This window comes from Capra hircus, chromosome 27 (genome assembly GCF_001704415.2).
Source record: "Capra hircus breed San Clemente chromosome 27, ASM170441v1, whole genome shotgun sequence".
NCBI classification, from domain to species: Eukaryota; Metazoa; Chordata; class Mammalia; order Artiodactyla; family Bovidae; genus Capra; species Capra hircus.
In genome coordinates, this window is record NC_030834.1 from 41801015 (window position 1) to 41822027 (window position 21013).

A 21013-nucleotide genomic window follows, 5' to 3' on the forward strand; every position below is an offset into this window, starting at 1 on the left:
TCTGTTGTATAGATCTTAATAAATAATTAACACTTCCATTTCATCCATGGAAATGAATGAAAGCTATCTTCTATATAAGCTAAGTGGTTTGTGACATGATGCTCTTTTTTTCCCCCATCATGCTATTAATTGTTAGTTGTCATAAAGGTGATCTTAATGAGAAAATGTTAATTGTATGAAGACTTCGTTAGTAGAAGAAAGAGTTCCAAACGAAGATTTTTGGCCTCCTCTATAAAAGTCTGTTTTTTTTAAGAATAAGGGTAGATTTATTTTAATCTAACTAAACTGTCTGAATTCTTAATAGAAATCACATGTTAAGGCATCATCATTAAAGAGCCAAATCTGTCTAATATAATGTCATTATATGGATATTTCCTGAGCAGTATCATCATGTTTCTTTCTATTACAGTAACGCAAGGAGGTGTTGCTTTGGTCTCCGACATGTGTCCAGATCCTGGGATTCCAGAGAATGGCAGGAGAGCGGGTTCGGACTTCAGGTAGGAGAGAAAGTATTTATTTCCATAGCACGTTACTTTCTAGCTCATTATAATTTCACCCTGTAGTTTTAATTATCTTACCTTTTGATTTAAAGGTGCAACTTCTCAATTATCATGCAGCCATAATATCTGTAGAATTCTAAAACACATTGTGGTGGAAAATTCCAGATACTCCAGAGTCTGTTCCTTTCAGTGTATAAGCCACTATTAAAAATCCAACTTGATGGGTCTGATCAAAATTTGTGTACAAGACTTTTTTTCTGATTTTAATTTGCTGCCTTCCCATATAGGCTTTCCTGGTGGTTCAGTGGTAAAAAGAATCCACTTTCCAGTGCAGGAGACATAGGAGATGTGGGTTCTATTCCTGAGTCAGGAAGATCCCCTGGGGAAGGAAATGGCAATCCACTCCAGTATTCTTGCCTAGAGAATCCCATGGACAGAGGAGCCTGGTAAGCTATAGTCCATGGGGTCACAAAAGAGTGGATACAGCTGAGCAACTAAATGACAACAACACCTTCCTATGAAAAGAAAATTGTTAAGTGTTAGTCACTTAGTTGCCTGACTCTTTTGAACCCCATAGTCTTTAGCCCTCCAGTCTCCTCTGTCCATGGGATTCTCCAGGCAAGAATATTGGAGTGGGTTGTCACTTCCTTTTCTAGGATATCTTCCTAACCCAGGGATTGTACCCTGGTCTCCTTCATTGCAGGCAGATTCTTCACCATCTGAGCCAATTCTAATGCAGTTTAGTTATTGTTTTTAAAAATAGATAATGAAAAATTTAGCTATAGTCTTATAATTATTTCATTAAATAAACTTTTATAATAATGAATGTGAGTGGCAATCAATGCAGTTTATGAAGAAAATGTTATGATTCATTTTATTAAATTATGATTAGTAGAGTCTGCTTTATAGTTGATACATTATGAATAAAGTAATGATTATAATAGTGATTTCTTTTTAGATTTTTGACTTTAATTAGTTCAATAAATTGAACATTCTCTAGCTTACAAGATGAATACTAGTATTAGAAGTAAGCTGCAAAGTCAAAGAGTAAAGGGGAGCAAGAGCAATTTTTTAATCCTTATAATCTCATTATTTTTGAAAAAGAAACAGAAAAAGAGAGTTGAGGCTGCTAAAGTGAGCTGAAAATTGAATAAAAGCAGTGATACATTTAGAGAAGGAAGAAGAAATATTACTCAGTGAAACTGGAATAGCAGTGTCTTTTTTTATGACTAGAGGAAATAATAAAATTGTCTGTAGAGTGGCTGTAATGAAATTGGTAAAATGAAATAAATATATATGTGTGTGTGTGTATATATATATGTATTTACATGAAAAGGAAACATAAGTATAGATGTGCTACTGAAATACTTTTGACAATAGCATTGTTCTTATTTTAAATGGAATAGACAACTGGAATGGTTACAGTTGTTGACTAAACACACACACAACTTGACAGCTGTGAGTTAAGTTTTATTTGGGGCAAAATGAGGACCGCAGCCCGGGAGACAGCTCCTCAGATAACCTCTGAGAGACTGCTCTGAAGAGGCAGTGGGGGAAGGTCAATACATAAGATTTCAGTGAGGGGGGGGAGTTCAGTGCAATCAAATGCTTACTTTACAAAAGGTTCTCTGTTAGTCACAAGGAACTGATGGCGCCATGAAGGGATTTAGCATTTTTCTAGATATGAAGAGATGCAAGGACTGGGATTGTTAGGAGAGTGTGTAATTTCCTCACTTCTGTCTCACTGCAGCAAAAATTTGAAGCAACGGATGGACCAGTGTTATAGCTCAGCTTTATTAGGGAAAACAAAGGATGGTTCATCCTCTGAGGAGTGAGGTCAGGCAGACCCAAAAGACAAGAGAAGAGAGGCCCCCAGCTCAAATTTGGCTCCTCCTTTTGTGTGTTGTTTCTCCTCCCCCTGGGCCTGCCCTGTGTAAACCAGGATAGCCAGGAGGGCCGTCTGCTTTACCTGAGGTCCTCACTCTGGTCCTTGGACCTTCCTTTGTTCTATTTTTGTGGGCTTTTCCCTTTTTTGTCTTTTAGCCATTTTGGACTCCTTTTCCTATTCTAATTGCCTAACAGGATCATGAAATCAGTTCCTGAAAATATCTAGCTCTCTAAAGACCAGTTCCACGCGGTGCCCTGGAGCACAGAGTGCCTCACTCCACCTGAACCCCTCAGGCAGCGGGGGTGCTGAAGGCCAGCTGCAGCACAGGGTTCAGTCTCCACAGAGGCAGGTGGCAAGTGCCCATGTGGCTGCTGTTCAGCTCCTGGCGATGCTCTTGGCACACGCCAGTTTGTAGCTGACACAATTTAAATGTCGCAAATACTGAATATACCTTAAGGTGGTAGTATTTTAGTTCAGGTTCCTTTGGAGAAGAGCCTCAGATAGCAACTCTGAAGTGAATTTTTTGTAAAAGGGCCCTCTGGTTATGGCGAACAGAGAAAATGGGATAAAGAGAATAGAAGGCTGAGCAGGAAGTTGATTTTAACTACAGGTTAGCTTCCATCTCAATCCAGGGGGAATTCCAGGGCAAAATTATCCACTTTTTTGCCCTTTGCCCTTGCCTTTCATCATTGGCTTCCTACATTAGTGTCAAGGAAGTTCCTGGAACAAAAGTAGGTTATGAGCAGTTATTAGCACCCCAGGGGGTTTGCTGTGTCCTTTACGTCGTGTCTTAATGGGTGTGGTGGTCAGCTAAGAAAGAAAACTACTGATTTCAAATGTAGAACAGCCATCAGTGGAAGGCATTCAGGAACATGATTAATTTTTAAATGATGCAAATGGTTCAAATTTGCAGTCTTGCTAGAACCCATAGAGCATATTTGTCCTCAGGATTCCTTTCTTATCTTAGAAGTAACCTTCTTCTTCTTCTCCCTTACCTGGAGGGGGTGGGGGGGCTGTTGGGGAGGTGTTCTCCAGGCCTTGCTTCCAAAAAACCTTATACATCTCTCCGCTGGGTTGGAGCAGTAAATCTGCATTACTATTTTACACACCGTCTTCCCCTACCCAACTGAAGGATAGTTAGTCCCTTTTTGTCTCTCCCTCCTTGGTGACAGAAAGGGTGGCGGATACAAAGGAACTCCAAGGGTATTTTCCAAAGCACTTGTGTATGAGAGGAATTGCCCATTCAATACTCTGTCATCCTTGGAACCCAGAAACTTCCTGGGTCTATTTGGTAGAGCTCTAGTTTAAAACAAAGCAAATTATCTGACAATGTCAAACTGTTCCAATTAGCAAAATATGGTAAAGAGAGCCAGAGAAACTGACAAATTTTCAAAAGTTAACACGGAATTCAGAAACATCCAGGGCCAGTATCTATTTGCCACAAGGGCAGGAAGAGATTTACTTAGCATGTAAGACTGTGCTGGCCTCTGCTCTGTCTCATGCTGAGAACAGCCTTATTCCTACGGAAGCTTACCTGAAGATGAGCCTTAGCTGCTGGAGTTTGTTGATGCATCTGGACTGGAAGCCAGGCTGGGTGTATGCCTGGCAGGTCAAAGCAGGGGTGCAATGGCTCCATCTAAAACTGTCAGTCTTTCATATTCTTAATTTTCTGGGGAATTTCTACTATGTTTAATTAATTAATTAGTTTACCTGTCTCTGAGTTTATGGCAGTCAAATAATATAACAGCTGAGAAAATTATTTGAAAGATTAAATTTTCTATAGAAGTACATGTGTGTGCATGCTAAGTTGCTTCCGTCCTGTCCAATTCTGTGCAACCTTATGGCCTGTAGCCCACCAGGCTCTTCTGTATGTAGGATTCTCCAGGCAAGAATACTGGAGTGGGTTGCCATGCCCTCTTCCAGGGGAAGCTTCCCGACCCAGGGATCAAACCTGTGTCTCTTAAACATTTCCTGCATAGGCAGGCAGGTTTTCTTTTACCGCTAGTACCACCTGGGAAACCCCAATAAAACACATACTATTGATTAAAAAATATAGTCACAACCTGAAAGTAAAGAGTTATTTTATTCGGTGGGAAAGTTTGGGACTCCAAGCCTGGGAGAGAGAATTTCAGTAGCTCTGAAAAAAAATGCTCCAAGGAGGCAGGAGGGGGAGTCAGGCCATATAACAAGTTTGCAACTAAGGGAGCAGGCAGACTGAACATCAAAGGTCAGGAATCAAGTTAAGGAATTTAGCACTGTCTGTATGGGAAGATCAAGCCCCTGGGCTGATTGAATTCCTTCCTCTTAGATGCACCTCAGCTGTCTGGAGCCAATCTTGTTTCCTGGTTCATCTTGCTTCTTGCATTCCCCCAGCCCCTCTACAGTCCTGTTTTGGGGGTGGGGGTGGGGGGTGGCAGCATCCCCTGGATTGCAGTTTTGAGAACCCTCAATCACATTTGGAGGCCAGAAACCAGTGATGGCTGTGACATGTCTTGTTTATTAATATGACAGGAGATATTTTCATTTCACTGTCCTTCCCCATGGTCATAAATTCCACTACATTTGCAAGACATTTCATGACTTTTTTTTGGATCCCAGGAAACTTGGGGGTTCATCCCAGATCAAGTGAATGTCCTCATTGAAATGTCACTCTAAGTGTTAATTTCTGGATTAGGCCCATTGAGAAATAATAAAAGATTCTCAGATTCCTCTATCTTCTAACCTAATAGGATCCAGGAGATATTTCCCTTGTTACCTCTTCCCATAACTAGAATCACACTATTACAATTATTCTAAGTTATAAATCTGATCTATTTCTTGGTTATACATCATATAATACAAAAGAAACAATCTTATAAAAGAAACAGATTATAAATAATGCAGCTAATAAGGTGATTAAAGTTACACATAGGGATTTATGCCATGAGCTTTCAGAACCAAATTATCTTTTAAAACATCGCCCATTATGGGATCCATCTGGTATGTAAACACAACCTTCAGTTCGAATTATAGCACAGGTGCCCTCTTGAGATGCTGTAAGGATATCAAGGACCATACGATTTTGTAAGACAGCTTTTCTTATCATAGAGCTCTCAGAATTTAGTAGGCTAATAGCCTAGTTGCTATCATTTAATGCCTACTGAATGAGTTTTGTTAAGGCTTCAATGTGAGAAATAACATTTTCCAATCCTACTGAAGGTGCAAAAATAATTAAGTGATCATACCAGTGAAACACAGGTCTCTTGGCCCACTGAGCTGGTATTGATGGTAAATTTGCTGGAGTCACATCTAAATTTGCATGTAAGTGGTCTTAAGCCAAAGGGAATCCTGAAGTATGCCTTCCTAGCCAGCCACCAGGGTCACAGATTGGACCCACAAAGCCTTTGAGTCCTGTTAGGTGCCAGCCAGTATATTTCTGGTCTTCTGATCCAATTGGTTTCATATCAGTCACTGGCTTTAAGAAAAATGGTACTTTGGTAGGTTTCATAAGACACCCAGCCGGATTTTCTAGTGTTATTAGGTTGATTATCTTTGGTATGATTTAATTGTTCCCAACATAGGGGGGCCTTTAGGCTTAGACAACCATATCCTAGTATTAGTCAAATAAATCCATCCCATACTGTTTACTGTTTTTTTTTTTTTTTTTTTTTTTTTTTACACCTGGAATTTAGCCAGTTGCTTTTATTGAGCTCTAGCAACCTTAAGGGAAAATTCATATTTATGGCCAGGGTCAGAATAAGTATGTTTGATTGGCCTAGTGAATGGGCCCCATCTAGTGATATCAGTAGTAGCTGTGAAAGTGAAGTCACTCAGTCGTGTCCGACTCTTTGCAACCCCGTGAACGGTAGCCCACCAGGCTCCTCTGTCCATGGGATTCTCCAGGCAAGAATACTGGAGTGGGTTGCCATTTCCTTCTCCAGGGGATCTTCCCAACCCAGGGATCGACCCCAGGTCTCCCGCATTGCAGGCAGACGCTTTAACGTCTGAGCCACCAGGGAAGCTCTAAAAGTACACCTCGGGCCAGCCAGGAGTTGAACCTAGAATCTTCTGATCCGTAGTCAGACGCATTATCCATTGCATTCCTTTCTTCCAAGATAAACTTTTTAGATCCATCCAATCAGAATCTTGGAGGGGAGAAACCCATCAAGGTAAACCAGAAGCACTGAATGTAGGTAACTGACCATAAACCCAACAATTGGACCGATTTCTAAAATTTAAATAATATCATGACAGTGATAGAAAAAAAATTTTTTTTAATTCACTTGTAAGAGTCCAAGAGACCAAGAATAAAACTTATGAACAATCATATGGGTCAGGTCTGGCATCCTGGGCCAGCTGTCTACTTCTGATCTGTCTTCTTCTCTTCCTGGTGTTGGTGTTTCCGTATTATCAGTGTCGCTCTAAGGTGAGTATGAGGTGAGCAGTTCTCTCCAGAGATGAGTCTGGTGCGGGACCCCATTTTTAGGTGGGAGATATGAATCTAAGAGTCAGTCCCCTTCAGTTTTGCTGTGCATGAGCTAGTCAAAAAAACCTGGTAACGTCTGTTTCATTTAGCTTGCAGGGGGCGGAGTCCTTTAAATGATGTCTTTTTTAATATAGATAGTCTCCTGGTTGTAAGTCAGGGGATGTCTGATCTTCATCTGAGGATAAATTACTATAATAAACTTCAGAAACAAGTTTAGAATGACTTGTCAATAATTTGATTAAACCCTTGCAATAGTACAGTATATCTCCCTTAAGTAATATAAGATCATACAGTCTTTTATGCAATCTCATTGGTTGCCCTGTAATAATTTCAAAGGGAGACAAATTATATTTGTCAAAGGAGTGGATCTATGTTGAGGAGAACTGATGGAATGGCCTTGGGCCAAGGGAAGAAATGCTGCTGCTGCTACTGCTGCTAAGTCGCTTCAGTCGTGTCCGACTCTGTGCAACCCCACAGACAGCAGCCCACCAGGCTCCCCCGTCCCTGGGATTCTCCAGGCAAGAACGCTGGAGTGGGTTGCCATTTCCTTCTCCAAGGGAAGGAATAAGCACATGTAATTTTAGCCAAGTGAGTTTTAATTGTTCTATTTGTCCTTTCCATTAACCCAGAAAACTGGGAATTGTAGTCACAGTGGAAATGTTGCATCATCCACCAGATTTTGCAAATTTCTTTAACAATTAGATCAGCAAAATAGGTCCCTCTGTTACTATGTAGTTCAGAAGGAATTCCCCAGATGAGAATTACCCTTTCTAAAGCCGATTCCCTACCAATTTTGCCTTGGCCCTTCTGCATGTTTAAAGATTTGAGTACAATGCAGTTAGGAAACTTGGATATTCTGCAGCATATAACATTTTAGTATAACCACTAGAATTACAACTCACAAAATTTTATCAGCATATGTCAAATGTTAGGGATTCCATATAAATTTTGAAATATCTATATTAATAATTTATCTATATATTACAACCTAAAATGTATATTCAATCACTTGACAATGTTTTGAATTAAAAATACCAAGTAAACTTAGCTTAACATTCATCCCTGAGATTTCTCAGAGATGTTTCTTTGAAGCATCCATCCAAGAGTCAGCTGGAGGCTAAAAAACACAGTTAGAATTTGACATTTTTGAAGTTTGTTAGAAATATCAAAAAGATTTAAAAAAAAAGGATTAGAGGTCACTGAAACAATACTATCCATTTAACCAAGGTCACAAAGAAAATAAATATATATCATTTAAGGGCACAGAAATTCACAGAATGTGTTATAAAAAGGAACACTTAAACAGAAATAAAATCCCCAGTCTTGTATTAGCTTAGTTAAATTCAATCTAAATTTAATTAATCCTGACTATGCATAAAATTTTTTCCTCAGAGTTCCTCTTCACAATCTCTAATGACTTTTTGTATCCATCTTGTCTTTCGTTTTTCATCTAAATGAAATTAATGAGCCCTTTTTTTAACTAAAATAAAATTTCATTTCTCATAACTTCTTTACTTAAAACGTACATTTTATTTCCTATTGCATCCTGAAAAGTTACTGTATTATTTTAATAGCTTTAATTACATGTTTAAACTAGAATCCTCATCCATAAAAACTTAATTTTAGTAAAACTAAAGTAAGTAATTAATAGTAAAGAGCTCTATTTAATTTTAATAATAGAGTAAGTAAGTAAGTACTTACAAGTAAGTAATTACATACTGTCTTTACATTGGCATTTTATAGATTGGTGACCTTAAACATCAGTGATAATTTTTTAACCTTTTGTTTTCTGAGAAAATCTTAGATGATACCAATATTTTCATTAATATTTTAAATACTCTTAATTTTTAAAAATAATTGATGTGTCAATATCTTTTAAATAAATAAACTTTCATCACTTAGCTTAAATTGGCACAGCTTTAAAATCTTAAATTACCAAACATCTGGTAAGATCATTTTAGACATTTCTAAAATATGATTACTTAAAAGTCTTAATCCCAAAGCTTTTATCTCATTTACATTTGTCTTGAAGTTTCATGTCCAGTTATTTTCTTGCACAAGATTAGTTCCTTTTTATTAAACTTAGGTATAATTAACTATTATACTTAATTTTGATGCCTCTGAATGATACCAATATTAATTTATATCAACAAACTTAACCATTGATATTAGGTATCAACAACATTAAATATTTCCCAGTTCATGTGAACCTGAAAGTCATCTTGGCCAATTTTCTTTAAATGTAAGCACTTTTTATTAAAATTAAATAGAGCTCTTTATGGAAGAAAGTGAAGAAGAACTAAAGAGCCTCTTGATGAAAATGAAAGAAAATAGTGAAAAGCGGACTTAAAGCTCAACATTCAGAAAACTAAGATCATGGCATCTTGTCCCTTCACTTCATGGCAAATACATGCTGAAACAGTGGCTGACATTGTTTTTTTGAGCTCCAAAATCACTGCAGACAGTGATTGCAGTCATTAAATTAAAAGACGCTTACTCCTTGGAAGGAAAGTTATGACCAACCTAGAAAGCATATTAAATAGCAGACATTTCTTTGTTAACAAAGGTCCATCTAGTCAAGGCTATGGTTTTTCCAGTGGTCATGAATGGATATGAGAGTTGGACTATAAATAAAGCTGAGCACCAAAGAATTGATGCTTTTGAACTGTGGTGTTGGAGAAGACTCTTGAGAGTTCCTTGGAGTACAAGGAGATCCAACCAGTCCATCCTAAAGGAAATTAGTCCTGGGTGTTCATTGGAAGGACTGATGTTGAAGCTGAAACTCCAATACTTTGGCCACCTGATGTGATTCTTTTACAAGTGGTTGACCAGTTTTCCCAGCACCACTTGTTAAAAAGATTGTCTTTTCTCCATTGTATATTCTTGCCTCATTTGTCAAAGATAAGGTGTCCATAGGCGCGTGGATTTATCTCTGGGCTTTCTATTTTGTTCCATTGATCTATACTTCTCTTTGTGCCAGTACCATACTGTCTTGATGACTGTGGCTTTGTAGTAGAGCCTGAAGTCAGGCAGGTTGATTCCTCCAGTTCCATTCTTCTTTCTCAAGATTGCTTTGGCTATTCAAGGTTTTTTGTATTTCCATACAAATTGTGAAATTATTTGTTCTAGCTCTGTGAAAAATACCGTTGGTAGCTTGATAGGGATTGCATTGAATCTATAGATTGCTTTGGGTAGTATACTCATTTTCACTATATTGATTCTTCCAATCCATGAACACGGTATATTTCTCCATCTATTAGTGTCCTCTTTGATTTCTTTCACCAGTTTTTTATAATTTTCTATATATAGGTCTTTAGTTTTTTTAGGTATTCCTAAGTATTTTATTCTTTTCGTTGCAATGGTGAATGGAATTGTTTCCTTAATTTCTCTATTTTCTCATTATTAGTATATAGGAATGCAAGGGATTTCTGTGTGTTGATTTTATATCCTGCAACTTTACCTATATTCATTGATTAGTTCTAGTAATTTTCTGGTGGAGTCTTTAGGGTTTTCTATGTAGAGGATCATGTCATGTGCAAATAGTGAGAGTTTTACTTCTTCTTTTCCAATTTGGATTCCTTTAATTTCTTTTTCTGCTCTGATTGCTGTGGCCAAAACTATGTTGAATAGTAGTGGTGAGAGTGGGCACCCTTGTCTTGCTCCTGACTTTAGCGGAAATGCTTTCAATTTTTCACCAATAATGTTTGCTGTGGGTTTGTCATATATAGCTTTTATTATGTTGAGGTATGTTCCTTCTATTCCTGCTTTCTGGAGAGTTTTTATCATAAATGGATGTTGAATTTTGTCAAAGGCTTTCTCTGCATCTATTGAGATAATCATATGGCTTTTATTTTTCAATTTGTTAATGTGGTTTATTACATTGATTGATTTGCAGATATTGAAGAATCCTTGCATCCCTGGGATAAAGCCCACTTGGTCATGGTGTATGATCTTTTTAATGTGTTGTTGGATTCTGATTGCTAAAATTTTGTTGAGGATTTTTGCATCTATGTTCATCAGTAATATTGGCCTGTAATTTTCTTTTTTTGTGGCATCTTTGTCAGGTTTTGGTATTAGAGTGATGGTGGCTCATAGAATGAGTTTGGAAGTTTACCTTCCTCTGCAGTTTTCTGGATGACTTGGAGTAGGATAGGTGTTAGCCCTTCTCTAAATTTTTGGTAGAATTCAGCTGTGAAGCCATGTGGACCTGGGCTTTTGTTTGCTGGAAGATTTCTGATTACTGTTTCAATTTCCGTGCTTGTGATGGGTCTGTTAAGATTTTCTATTTCTTCCTGGTTCAATTTTAGAAAGTTGTGCTTTTCTAAGAATTTGTCCATTTCTTTCACATTGTCTATTTTATTGGCATATAATTGCTGATAGTAGTCTCTTATGATCCTTTGTATTTCTGTGTTGTCTGCTGTGATCTCTCCATTTTCATTTCTAATTTTATTGGTTTGATTTTTCTCCCTTTGTTTCTTGATGAGTCTGGCTAATGGTCTGTCAATTTTATTTATCCTTTCAAAGAACTAGCTTTTGGCTTTGTTGATTTTTGCTATGGTCTCTTTTGTTTCTTTTTCCTTTATTTCTGCCCTAATTTTTAAGATTTCTTTCCTTCTACTAACCCTGGGGTTCTTCATTTCTTCCTTTTCTAGTTGCTTTAGGTGTAGAGTTAGGTTATTTACTTGACTTTTTTCTTGTTTCTTGAGGTGTGCCTGTATTGCTATGAACTTTCCCCTTATCACTGCTTTTACAGTGTCCCACAGGTTTTGGGTTGTTGTGTTTTCATTTTTATTCATTTCTATGCATACTTTGATTTCTTTTTTGATTTCTTCTGTGATTTCTTATTATTCAGCAGCATGTTGTTCATCCTACATATGTTGGAATTTTTAATAGTTTTTCTCCTGTAATTGAGATCTAATCTTACTAGATTGTAGTCAGAAAAGATGCTTGGAATGATTTCAATTTTTTTTGAATTTAGCAAGGCTAGATTTATGGCCCAGGATGTGATCTATCCTGAAGAAGGTTCCATGTGCACTTGAGAAAAAGGTCAAATTCATTGTTTTGGGGTGAAATGTCCTATAGATATCAATTAGGTCTAACTGGTCTATTGTATCTTTTAAAGTTTGTGTTTCCTTGTTAATTTTCTGTTTAGTTGATCTGTCCATAGGTGTGAGTGGGATATTAAAGTCTCCCACTATTATTGTGTTATTGTTAATTTCCCCTTTCATACTTGTTAGCATTTGTGTTACATATTGTGGTACTCCTATGTTGGGTGCATATATATTGATAATTGTTATATCTTCTTCTTGGATTGATCCTTTGATCATTATGTAGTGTCCTTCATTGTCTCTTTACAAATAATTTCTTTAAATATAAGTTTGTTTATTTATTTATTTTACAATATTGCATTGGTTTTGCCATACAAATAATTTTTTTATTCATTTGAAGTAACTCACTTTAAAAAGAAAAAAAATACTCATTAAAATAATCATTAGACCGTTCCCCCTACTTTTTTGTTGATATTCTTTATTGTTCTAATTAGAATTTGTATGAAAAGGCAAAAAGAAAAATGACATGGAAAGAGGAACTCCCCAGGTCAGTAGGTAGGTGCCCAATATGCTGCTGGAGAAGACTGAAAAAGTAGCTCCAGGAGGAATGAAGAGGCTGAACACAAGTGGAAACAACGCCCAGCTGTGGATGTGTCTGCTAGTGGCAGTAAGTCTGACGCTGAAAGAGCAATGCTGCACAGGAACCTGGAATGCTAGATGCATAAATCAGGGCGAACCGGAAGTGGGCAAACGGGAGATGGCAAGAGTGAACACTGACATTTTAGGAATCAGTGAACTAGAAAGGACTGGAATGGGAGAATTTAGTTCAGATGACCATTATATCTACTACTGTGGGCAAGAATCCCTTAGAAGAAAAGGAGTAGCCCTCACAATCAACAAAAGTCTGAGATGCAGTATTTGGGTGCAGTCTCAAAAATGACAGAATGATCTCTGTTCATTTCTAAGGCAAACCATTCAATATCACAGTAATCCAAGTCTATGCCCCAACCACTAATGATGAAGAAGCTGAAGTTGAATGGTTCTTTGAAGACATGCCAGACATTCCAGAACTAAAACCAAAAGAAAGATGTCCTTTTCTTCATAGGGGACTGGAATCCAAAATTAAGAAGTCAAGAGATACCTGGAGTAACAGGCAAATTTGGCCTTGGAGTACAAAATGAAACTGAACAAAGGCTAACACAGTTTTGCCAAGAGAACACACTGGTCATAGCAAACACCCTCTTCCAACAACCCAAGAGAAGACTCTACACATAGACATCACCATATGGTCAATACGGAAATCAGACTGATTATATTCTTTGCAGCTGAAGATGGAGAAGCTCTATACAGTCAGCAAAAACAAGATCAGGAGCTGACTGTGGCTCAGATCATGAACTCCTTATTGCCAAATTCAGACCTAAATTGAAAAAAGTAGGCAAAACCAGGTATGACCTATATCAAATCTCTGACAATTATACAGTAGAAGTGACAAAGAGACTAAAAGGATTAGATCTGATAAACAGAATGCCTGAAGAAATAAGGACAGAGGTTCATAGCATTGTACAGGAGGCAGTGATCAAAACCATCCTCAAGAAAAAGAAGCCCCAAAAGGCAAACTAGTTGTCTGAGAAGGACTTACAAATGGCTTAGAAAAGAAGAGAAGTGAAAGTCAAAGAATGAAAGGAAAGATATACCTATCTGAATGCAGAGTTCCAAAGAATAGCAAAGAGAGATTAGAGAGTCTTCCTAAATGATCGGTGCAGAGAAATACAAGGAAACAATAGAACGGGAAACATTAAAGAGATCTTCAAGAAAATTACAGATATCAAGGGAACACTTCATGCAAAGATGGGCACAATAAAGGACAGAAATGGTAAGGACCTAACAGAAGCAGAAGATATTAAGAAGGCGTGGCAAGAATACACAGAGGAAATATACAGAAATGATCTCAATGACCTGGATAATCATGATGTGTGATCACTCACCTAGAGCCAGACATCCTGGAATGTGAAGTCAAGTGGGCCTTGGAAAGCATCACTACAGAATTCCAGCTGAGCTATTTCAGATTATAAAAGATGATGCTGATTAATTGCTTCACTCAGCATGCCAGCAAATTTGGAAAATGCAGCAGTGGACACAGGACTGGAAAAGGTCAGTTTTCACTCAAGTCCCAAGGAAAGGCTATACTAAAAATATTCAAACTACCACACAATTGTACTCACATCACACACTAGCAAAGTAATGTTCAAAATCCTCCAAGCTATGCTTCAACAGTACCTGAATCAAGAACTTCCACATGTTCAAGGTGAATTCAGAAAAGACTGGATTTTTTTATTTAGAGGGACCAGAGATCAGGTTACCAACATCCGTTGGATCATAGAAAAGTAAGAGAATTCCAGAAAAATATCTTCTTCTGCTTCACTGACTATGCTGAAGCCTTTGTGTGGATCACAACAAACTGTGGAAAATTCTTCAACAGATTGGAATACCAGGCCATTTTGCCTGCCTCCTGAGAAATCTGTATGGTCAAGAAACAACAGTTAGAATGGGACATGGAACAATGGACTGGTTCCAAATTGGAAAAGGAGTACATCAAGGCTGTATGTTGTCACCCCAGTTATTTAACTTATATTCAGAGTACATCATGTGAAACACTGGGCTGGATGAAGCACAAGCTGGAATGAAGATCACCAGGATAAATATCAATAATTTCAGATATACATATGACATGACCCTTATGGCAGAAAGCAAAGAGGAACTAAAGAGCCGCCTGATGAAAATGGAAAAGGAGAGCAAAAAAGCTGGCTTAAAACTCAACATTTAAAAACTAAGATCATAGCATCCAGTCCCATCACTTCATGGCAAATAGATGGGGAAACATGGAAACAGTGACTGACTTTATTTTGGGGTTTCCAAAATCACTGCAGATAGTGACTGCAGCCATGAAATTAAAAGACACTTACTCCTTGTGGGGGGGTGGGGGGGGTGGGGAAGCTATGACAAGCCTAGACAGCATGTTAAAAAGCAGAGTCATTACTTTGCCTGCAAAGGTCCATCTAGTCAGTGCTATGGTTTTTGCAGTAATCATGTACGGATGTGAGAGTTGGGCCATAAAGAATGCTGAGCACCAAAGATTTGAGGTTTATGAACTGTGGTGTTGGAGAAGATTCTTGAGAGTCCCTTGGAGTGCAAGGAGATCAGACCAGTCAATCCTAAAGGAAATCAATCCTGAATATTCATTGGAAAGACTGATGCTGAAGCGGAAGCTCCAATACTTTGGCCACCTGATGCGAAGAGCTGACTCATTAGAAAAGACCCTGATGCTGGGAAAGATTGAAACAGGAGGAGAAGGGGACAACAGAGGATAAGATGGTTGGATGGCATCACTGACTCGATGGACATGAATTTGAGCAAGCTCCAGGAATTTGAGATGGATAAGGAAGCCTGGCATGCCACAGTCCATGGGGTCTCAAGGAGCTGGACACTACTGAGTGAGTGAAAAACAGCAACAGTGTTTTTTTTTTTTTTTTGTAAGACCCATTGAGAAGAAGCCCTCAATGAAGCTTCCTAAGTCAGTTTTTCTCATTCCAATAAATGTTCTTAGGTTAATTTGACCTTTGTTTTATAGGTATCAACAAAACAGTTGTTTGCAGTGAGAGCACTCTAGATTTAATAATTTTTTTAGTTTTTTTTAATTTTCAAAGGATCCATCATCTGGCCACCAATAAATTAAAGCTCTGTGGTGATGAAGATGATTAAGAATGCTAAAAGACCTCTTATAGGCCGAAGAGCAACAAGCGCACAATAAAGCAACCTAGGAAAATCAGATAGAACATTTATAACTCAAAGTCAAAGAGAAATCTAAGCTTGCCCTTAGAAGGCCTTGCTGATTCATGTCAATGTATGGCAAAACCAATACAGTATTGTAAAATAAAGTAAAAATAAAAATTAAAAAAAAAAAGATTTTACTAAGCCAGCTTTTAATTTTTAACTGCAGTACACATTGTTTTGTGGCATATAGATCGAGAAACAATGGTAACAGTGACAGACTTTATTTTCTTGGGCTCCAAAATCACTGCAGATGGTGACTGCAGCCATGAAGTTAAAAGATACTTGCTCCTTGGGAGAAAGGCTATTATAAAGCTAGACAGCATATTAAAAAACAGCATATTAAAAAGCAGAGACATTACTGTGCCAACAAAGATCCACATAGTCAAAGCTACAGTTTTTCCAGTAGTCATGTATGAATGTGAGAGTTGGGCCATAAAGAAGGCTGAGCGCTGAAGAATTGATGCTTTGGAACTGTGGTGTTGGAGAAGACTCTTGAGAGCCCTGAATTGCAAGGAGATCAAGCCAGTCAATCCTAAAGGAAATCAGTCCTGAATATTCACTGGAAGGACTGATGCTGAAGCTGAAACTCCAATACTTTGGCCCCCTGATGCAAAGAGTCAACTCATTAGAAACGACCCTGATCTGGGAAAGATTGAAGGCAGGAGGAGAAGGGGACAATAGAGGATGAGATGGATGAATGGCATCACCAAGTCAAAGGACATGAATTTTGGCAAGTTACAGAAGATGTGAAGGACAGGGAAGCCTGGCATGTTGTAGTCCATGGGGTCACAAAAAATTGGACCTGAGTGACTGAATAACAACAATAATGCAACAAAGAGCCCCCTCAATATTTAGGGCAAGATTTAATTTTTCCAGTTAGTTATGTACTTACAAGTATGAGCTCCAGTCCTTGTTTCCTTCTATGATGGAGCCACCTCAGGATCTTTCAACCAAGCCCCAGGTATTTTCGTTAAAAGTGAGCGTGCCCCCATCCATACCTTTCCATGGGTGCAAATTCTCTAGGTATCTCCCACCTGAGCCCCACCGATTATCTAGACTCTAGATGTGTATTTCCCAGTGTCTTCCCACCACCCCCCTCCCCAGCACCTTACTGAGAAGGGGCAGATACCTGCTATACCCCACCAACTAAACATTCAGGACCTCAACAAATACGGGAGACCCAAGGACCAGGAGATGCGTAATAAAAGCCGTCCTGAGTTCCCAAGAAAGCGGATGCGTACAGCGGGCCTCTGCTGGTACCATGGCTCCAGTTTCTTGTAGAGTTCAGACAGAGGAGCGAAACATGCTCTGGGTCCTTCCTTTTGGTCACCAAAGCTGTCAACTAAAAAATATAGTCACAACCTGAAAGCAGAGAGTTATTTTATTTGGTGGGAATGTTTAGGACTCTGAGCCCAGGAGACAGCGTCTCAGTAGCTCTAAGGATACTGCTCTAAGGAGGCTGGTGGGGAAGTCAGGCTATACACAAGTTTGCAACAAAGGGAGCAGACCGTCTGAACATCACATGAACTCTCATTCACATTTGGAGGCCAGAAATTGGTGATGGCTGTAACATTTCTGGTTTATAAATATGTTAAGAGATATTTTCATTTCACAATACCAATGTAAATATTATTTTTGCCATTTTTGAGTGTACAGTGTTTGTTTATACAGAAATATAAGCTAGTTTTAGGAGCTTAATTTTTATAGATTTCCTAGGACTTTCATCCTAGTTGATCCTGTAAACTACAAATAAAGACAATTTTATTTTCTTTCTTTTCCACCTGAATGTAGTTCATTTACTTTTCTTTCTTGGAGGAACTGGCTAGTACCAACATTACCAGGTTGAATAAGATTAGTGAGACATTCTTGTTTTATTCCTTTTCTTAGAGGGAAGGCATTCTGATTTCATCAGTAAGAATGATATTAATTATACATTTTTTTCATAGATTCCTTTTTATCAAATTGTGGAAGTATCCTATTTTTAGTGTTGGGAGTTTTTACAGAAATGGGTGTGGGTTCTTCTTTGTTTGTTTAGTTGTGAATATGATTAATTACATTGATTGATTTTTAATATTAAACCAGCCTTACATTCTGAGATAACCTTAATTTGGTCATAATGTTTTATCCATGTTATATAATGTTGGATTTGCTATTTTTAAGGTTTTTTTTTCCTTGGCCTGTATGGTCACAAGACATATTGGCCTACAGTCTTTTCTTGCAATGACTTTGTCGGATTTTGCTATCAGAGTAATAATATTATTCTTATAAAATTAATTAGGAAACATTCTATCCTCTGAAATATCCTGGAAGAGTTTGTAAGAGTCAATAATACATCTTTCTTAAGCTTTTGAGAAATTTATCAGTGAAGCCACCTGTAGTTAAAATTTTCTTATGAGTTTTTAAAAAATTATTACTACTTAAGCTTCTTTTCTACCTGCACACCTATTCCAGTTATCTATCTCAATTCAAATGAATAGATTTGATCATTTGTATCTTTCAAATTTAAAGGAATTTTTCAGTTTAATCTAAGTTGTCAAGTTTATTGGCAGAAAGTTATTTATAATATTCTCTTATCATCTTTAAATCAACAGTGATAGTAAATTTCCAATTGCTGATGTTGGTAATTGTGTTTTTCTATTTTACCTTATTATTTGTCTATGGATATGTCAGTGTTAATGATCTTCTCAAAAAAAGTACATTTGGTTTTACTAATTTTTCTGTATTAGGCTTATTTTTCTTATATTCCACTGATTTTGTTCTTGTTATTTTCTTTATTCTGATCACTGTTGGATTAATTTGCTCTTCTTTTCCTAGTTTCTTAAGATTGAAGTTGTAATTTCAGATTTTTTTTTCTTTTCTAATATGGGTGTTCAGTGCTATAGATTTCACTCTTAGAACTACTTTAACTTCATCCCATAAAGTTGATATTTTTCTTTTCCTGCAATTCAAAATACTTTTCTACTTTCTCTTGTAATTACTTCTGCTAATGGTGGGTTATTTCTAAAACATACTATTTAGTTTCCAAATATCTAAGGATTTTCCCAGGATCTCCGTTGTCAGAGAGATACTTTTATGGCTTGAATCCTTTTAAATTTATTATAATGATTTTATGACCTAGCATATGCTCCTACTTGGCAAAAATTCCACGTACCCTGGAAGAGAATGTATGTTCTACTATAGTTGGGTAAAGTGTTCGTTAAAGATCAATTAGGTCAAATTAGTTCTTAGTAGCATTCAAGTCTTTAATAGTTTTAGTGATTTTGTGATCACTTGTTCTAGCTGTTTTTGTGAGAGGTATATTGAAACCTTCTACTACAGTTGTCAGCTTGTCTATTTCTTTTTGTAGTTTTATCAGTTTTTGCTTCATGTGTTTTGAAGCACTGTTATTAGGTACATATGTGTTCAAAATTTGCTATGTATTTTAATGAATTTTGATCTTATGAAGTGACCCACTTTATCCTTGGTCCTGTTTTATACTCTTGGTAATATTTTTTGCATTCTATTAGCACAGGTACTCCAGCTTTCTTTTGATTAGCATTAGTATGGTAACCCTTCATATGGATCAGTCCATCTGCTTCTGCGTTTAATCTGTTGCACTAGGTTGTTTTGGATAAAATATTAAAAAAGAAAAAGAAAAGAATACTGCCTCACATATAGTTGAAAAAGAAATGGATATTTTAATACTTTTTTCAAATAATTATTTATATTATTTTATACTATAACAAAAATAGTAATTATATTTTCTAAATTGTTAGCTGCTCTGTGAAATATGAAACCATAACAATAAATGTGTCCTACATTAAAAGCTGTTGATCTAGCTTCCTTCTTGAATTAATATTTTATATGTGTATGATTTTATACCACCATGCTTTGATCATTTGGCAAATAATGATTCATTGAGTTATGAGTTCTTCCACATATTGATACATTTCACTATACAATATCAAAGATATCACAATTGTTTAATGTCATTGCATATGTTATCAGAAAAAAAATCTTTAAGCAATGGGAAATTGTCAAACTCATGGTATCAGATACAAATTTTAAAAAATTTAATATTTTAGACAACTTGAATTGTATCACAGAAAAAGGAAGATCTTAGTATTATTATAAAAATACCAGACCCTCTAAAAGTGTCTCGCTACTCACTACAGGCATTTTCACATCCTGAAAAGAGATGCACTAGAAATACTGGTGACTCTATCCAACATAAAAATTAGTGTTGGGATTATGGTGAGAAAGAACACAGGAAGATAACAATATGCTATTCAGATATTTGTTATGATATCTGATAATATAGTATAATATAAATTAAAATTCCATGTCAACCCTACTGGTAGTTAGGGACTGTAGAGATCATGTGGGACTTCCCTGGTGGCTCAGTTAGTAAACAATCTGCCTGCGTTGCAGGAGACTGCCTGCAATTCACTAGTCCCGGATTTGATCCCTAGATCAGGAAGATCCCCTAGAGAAAGGAATGGCAACCCATTTCGGTATTCTTGCCTGGGAAGTTCCATGTGCAGAGATGCCTGGCAAGCTACAGTCCATGGGATCATAAGAGTCAGACACAACTTGGTGACTTAGTGACTAAACCACGGTCACCTCTAGAGATCATTGACATTAGATGTGCACCATCTTTGTTTGTTTATTGACTGCCTCCAGTCATGTGACGGGCTTTCCTGGTGGCTCAGAGGTTAAAGCGTCTGCCTCCAATGCAGGAGACCCGGGTTCAATCTCTGGGTCGGGAAGATCCCCTGGAGAAGGAAGTGGTAAACCACTCCAGTATTCTTGCCTGGAGAATCCCATGCATGGAGAAGCCTGGTAGGCTACAGTCCATGGGGCTGCAGAGAGTCGGATACAACTGAGCGACCTCACCTTCAGTCATGTGACTGTGACATCTATGTGTATTCACATACAAACTGGAAGATCAGAGTTATGTGAATACATCTTACACTCATTTATTGAAATGACATATGAATGTGCTTAGCATAAGCTCACTGTAAACGTTCACTTTTTGAACAGAGAAGAGGGGTATTCTTAATTGTTTGAAGTCTTTTCAAGACTGTTTTTAATGAAAGGCAATTCAGTTCTTTCTAAATTCTTATAATCAAAACGAATGACTAACATATAATCCAAACTAATAACCAACATTGTCAAGATGAGTGGATGGAATTCATTTGTAGTTAGCACTGTAATTATGTATAATTTGGAGCTGTTTTTGTTTGAAAAGAGTACACTTTATTAGGTTGGTAAAATATTCCTCATCTGATTTTATTTATAC

General features: G+C 37.3%; 1 protein-coding gene across 1 annotated transcript in view; it reads left to right on the forward strand.

The window, feature by feature from the left end:
* CSMD1 (CUB and Sushi multiple domains 1) overlaps window positions 1-21013 on the forward strand; it is a 2085346-nt gene that overhangs the window by 1451400 nt on the left and 612933 nt on the right. The window contains 1 exon segment of the mRNA XM_018042044.1: window positions 410-497. Coding sequence (XP_017897533.1) covers window positions 410-497 — 88 coding nt within the window.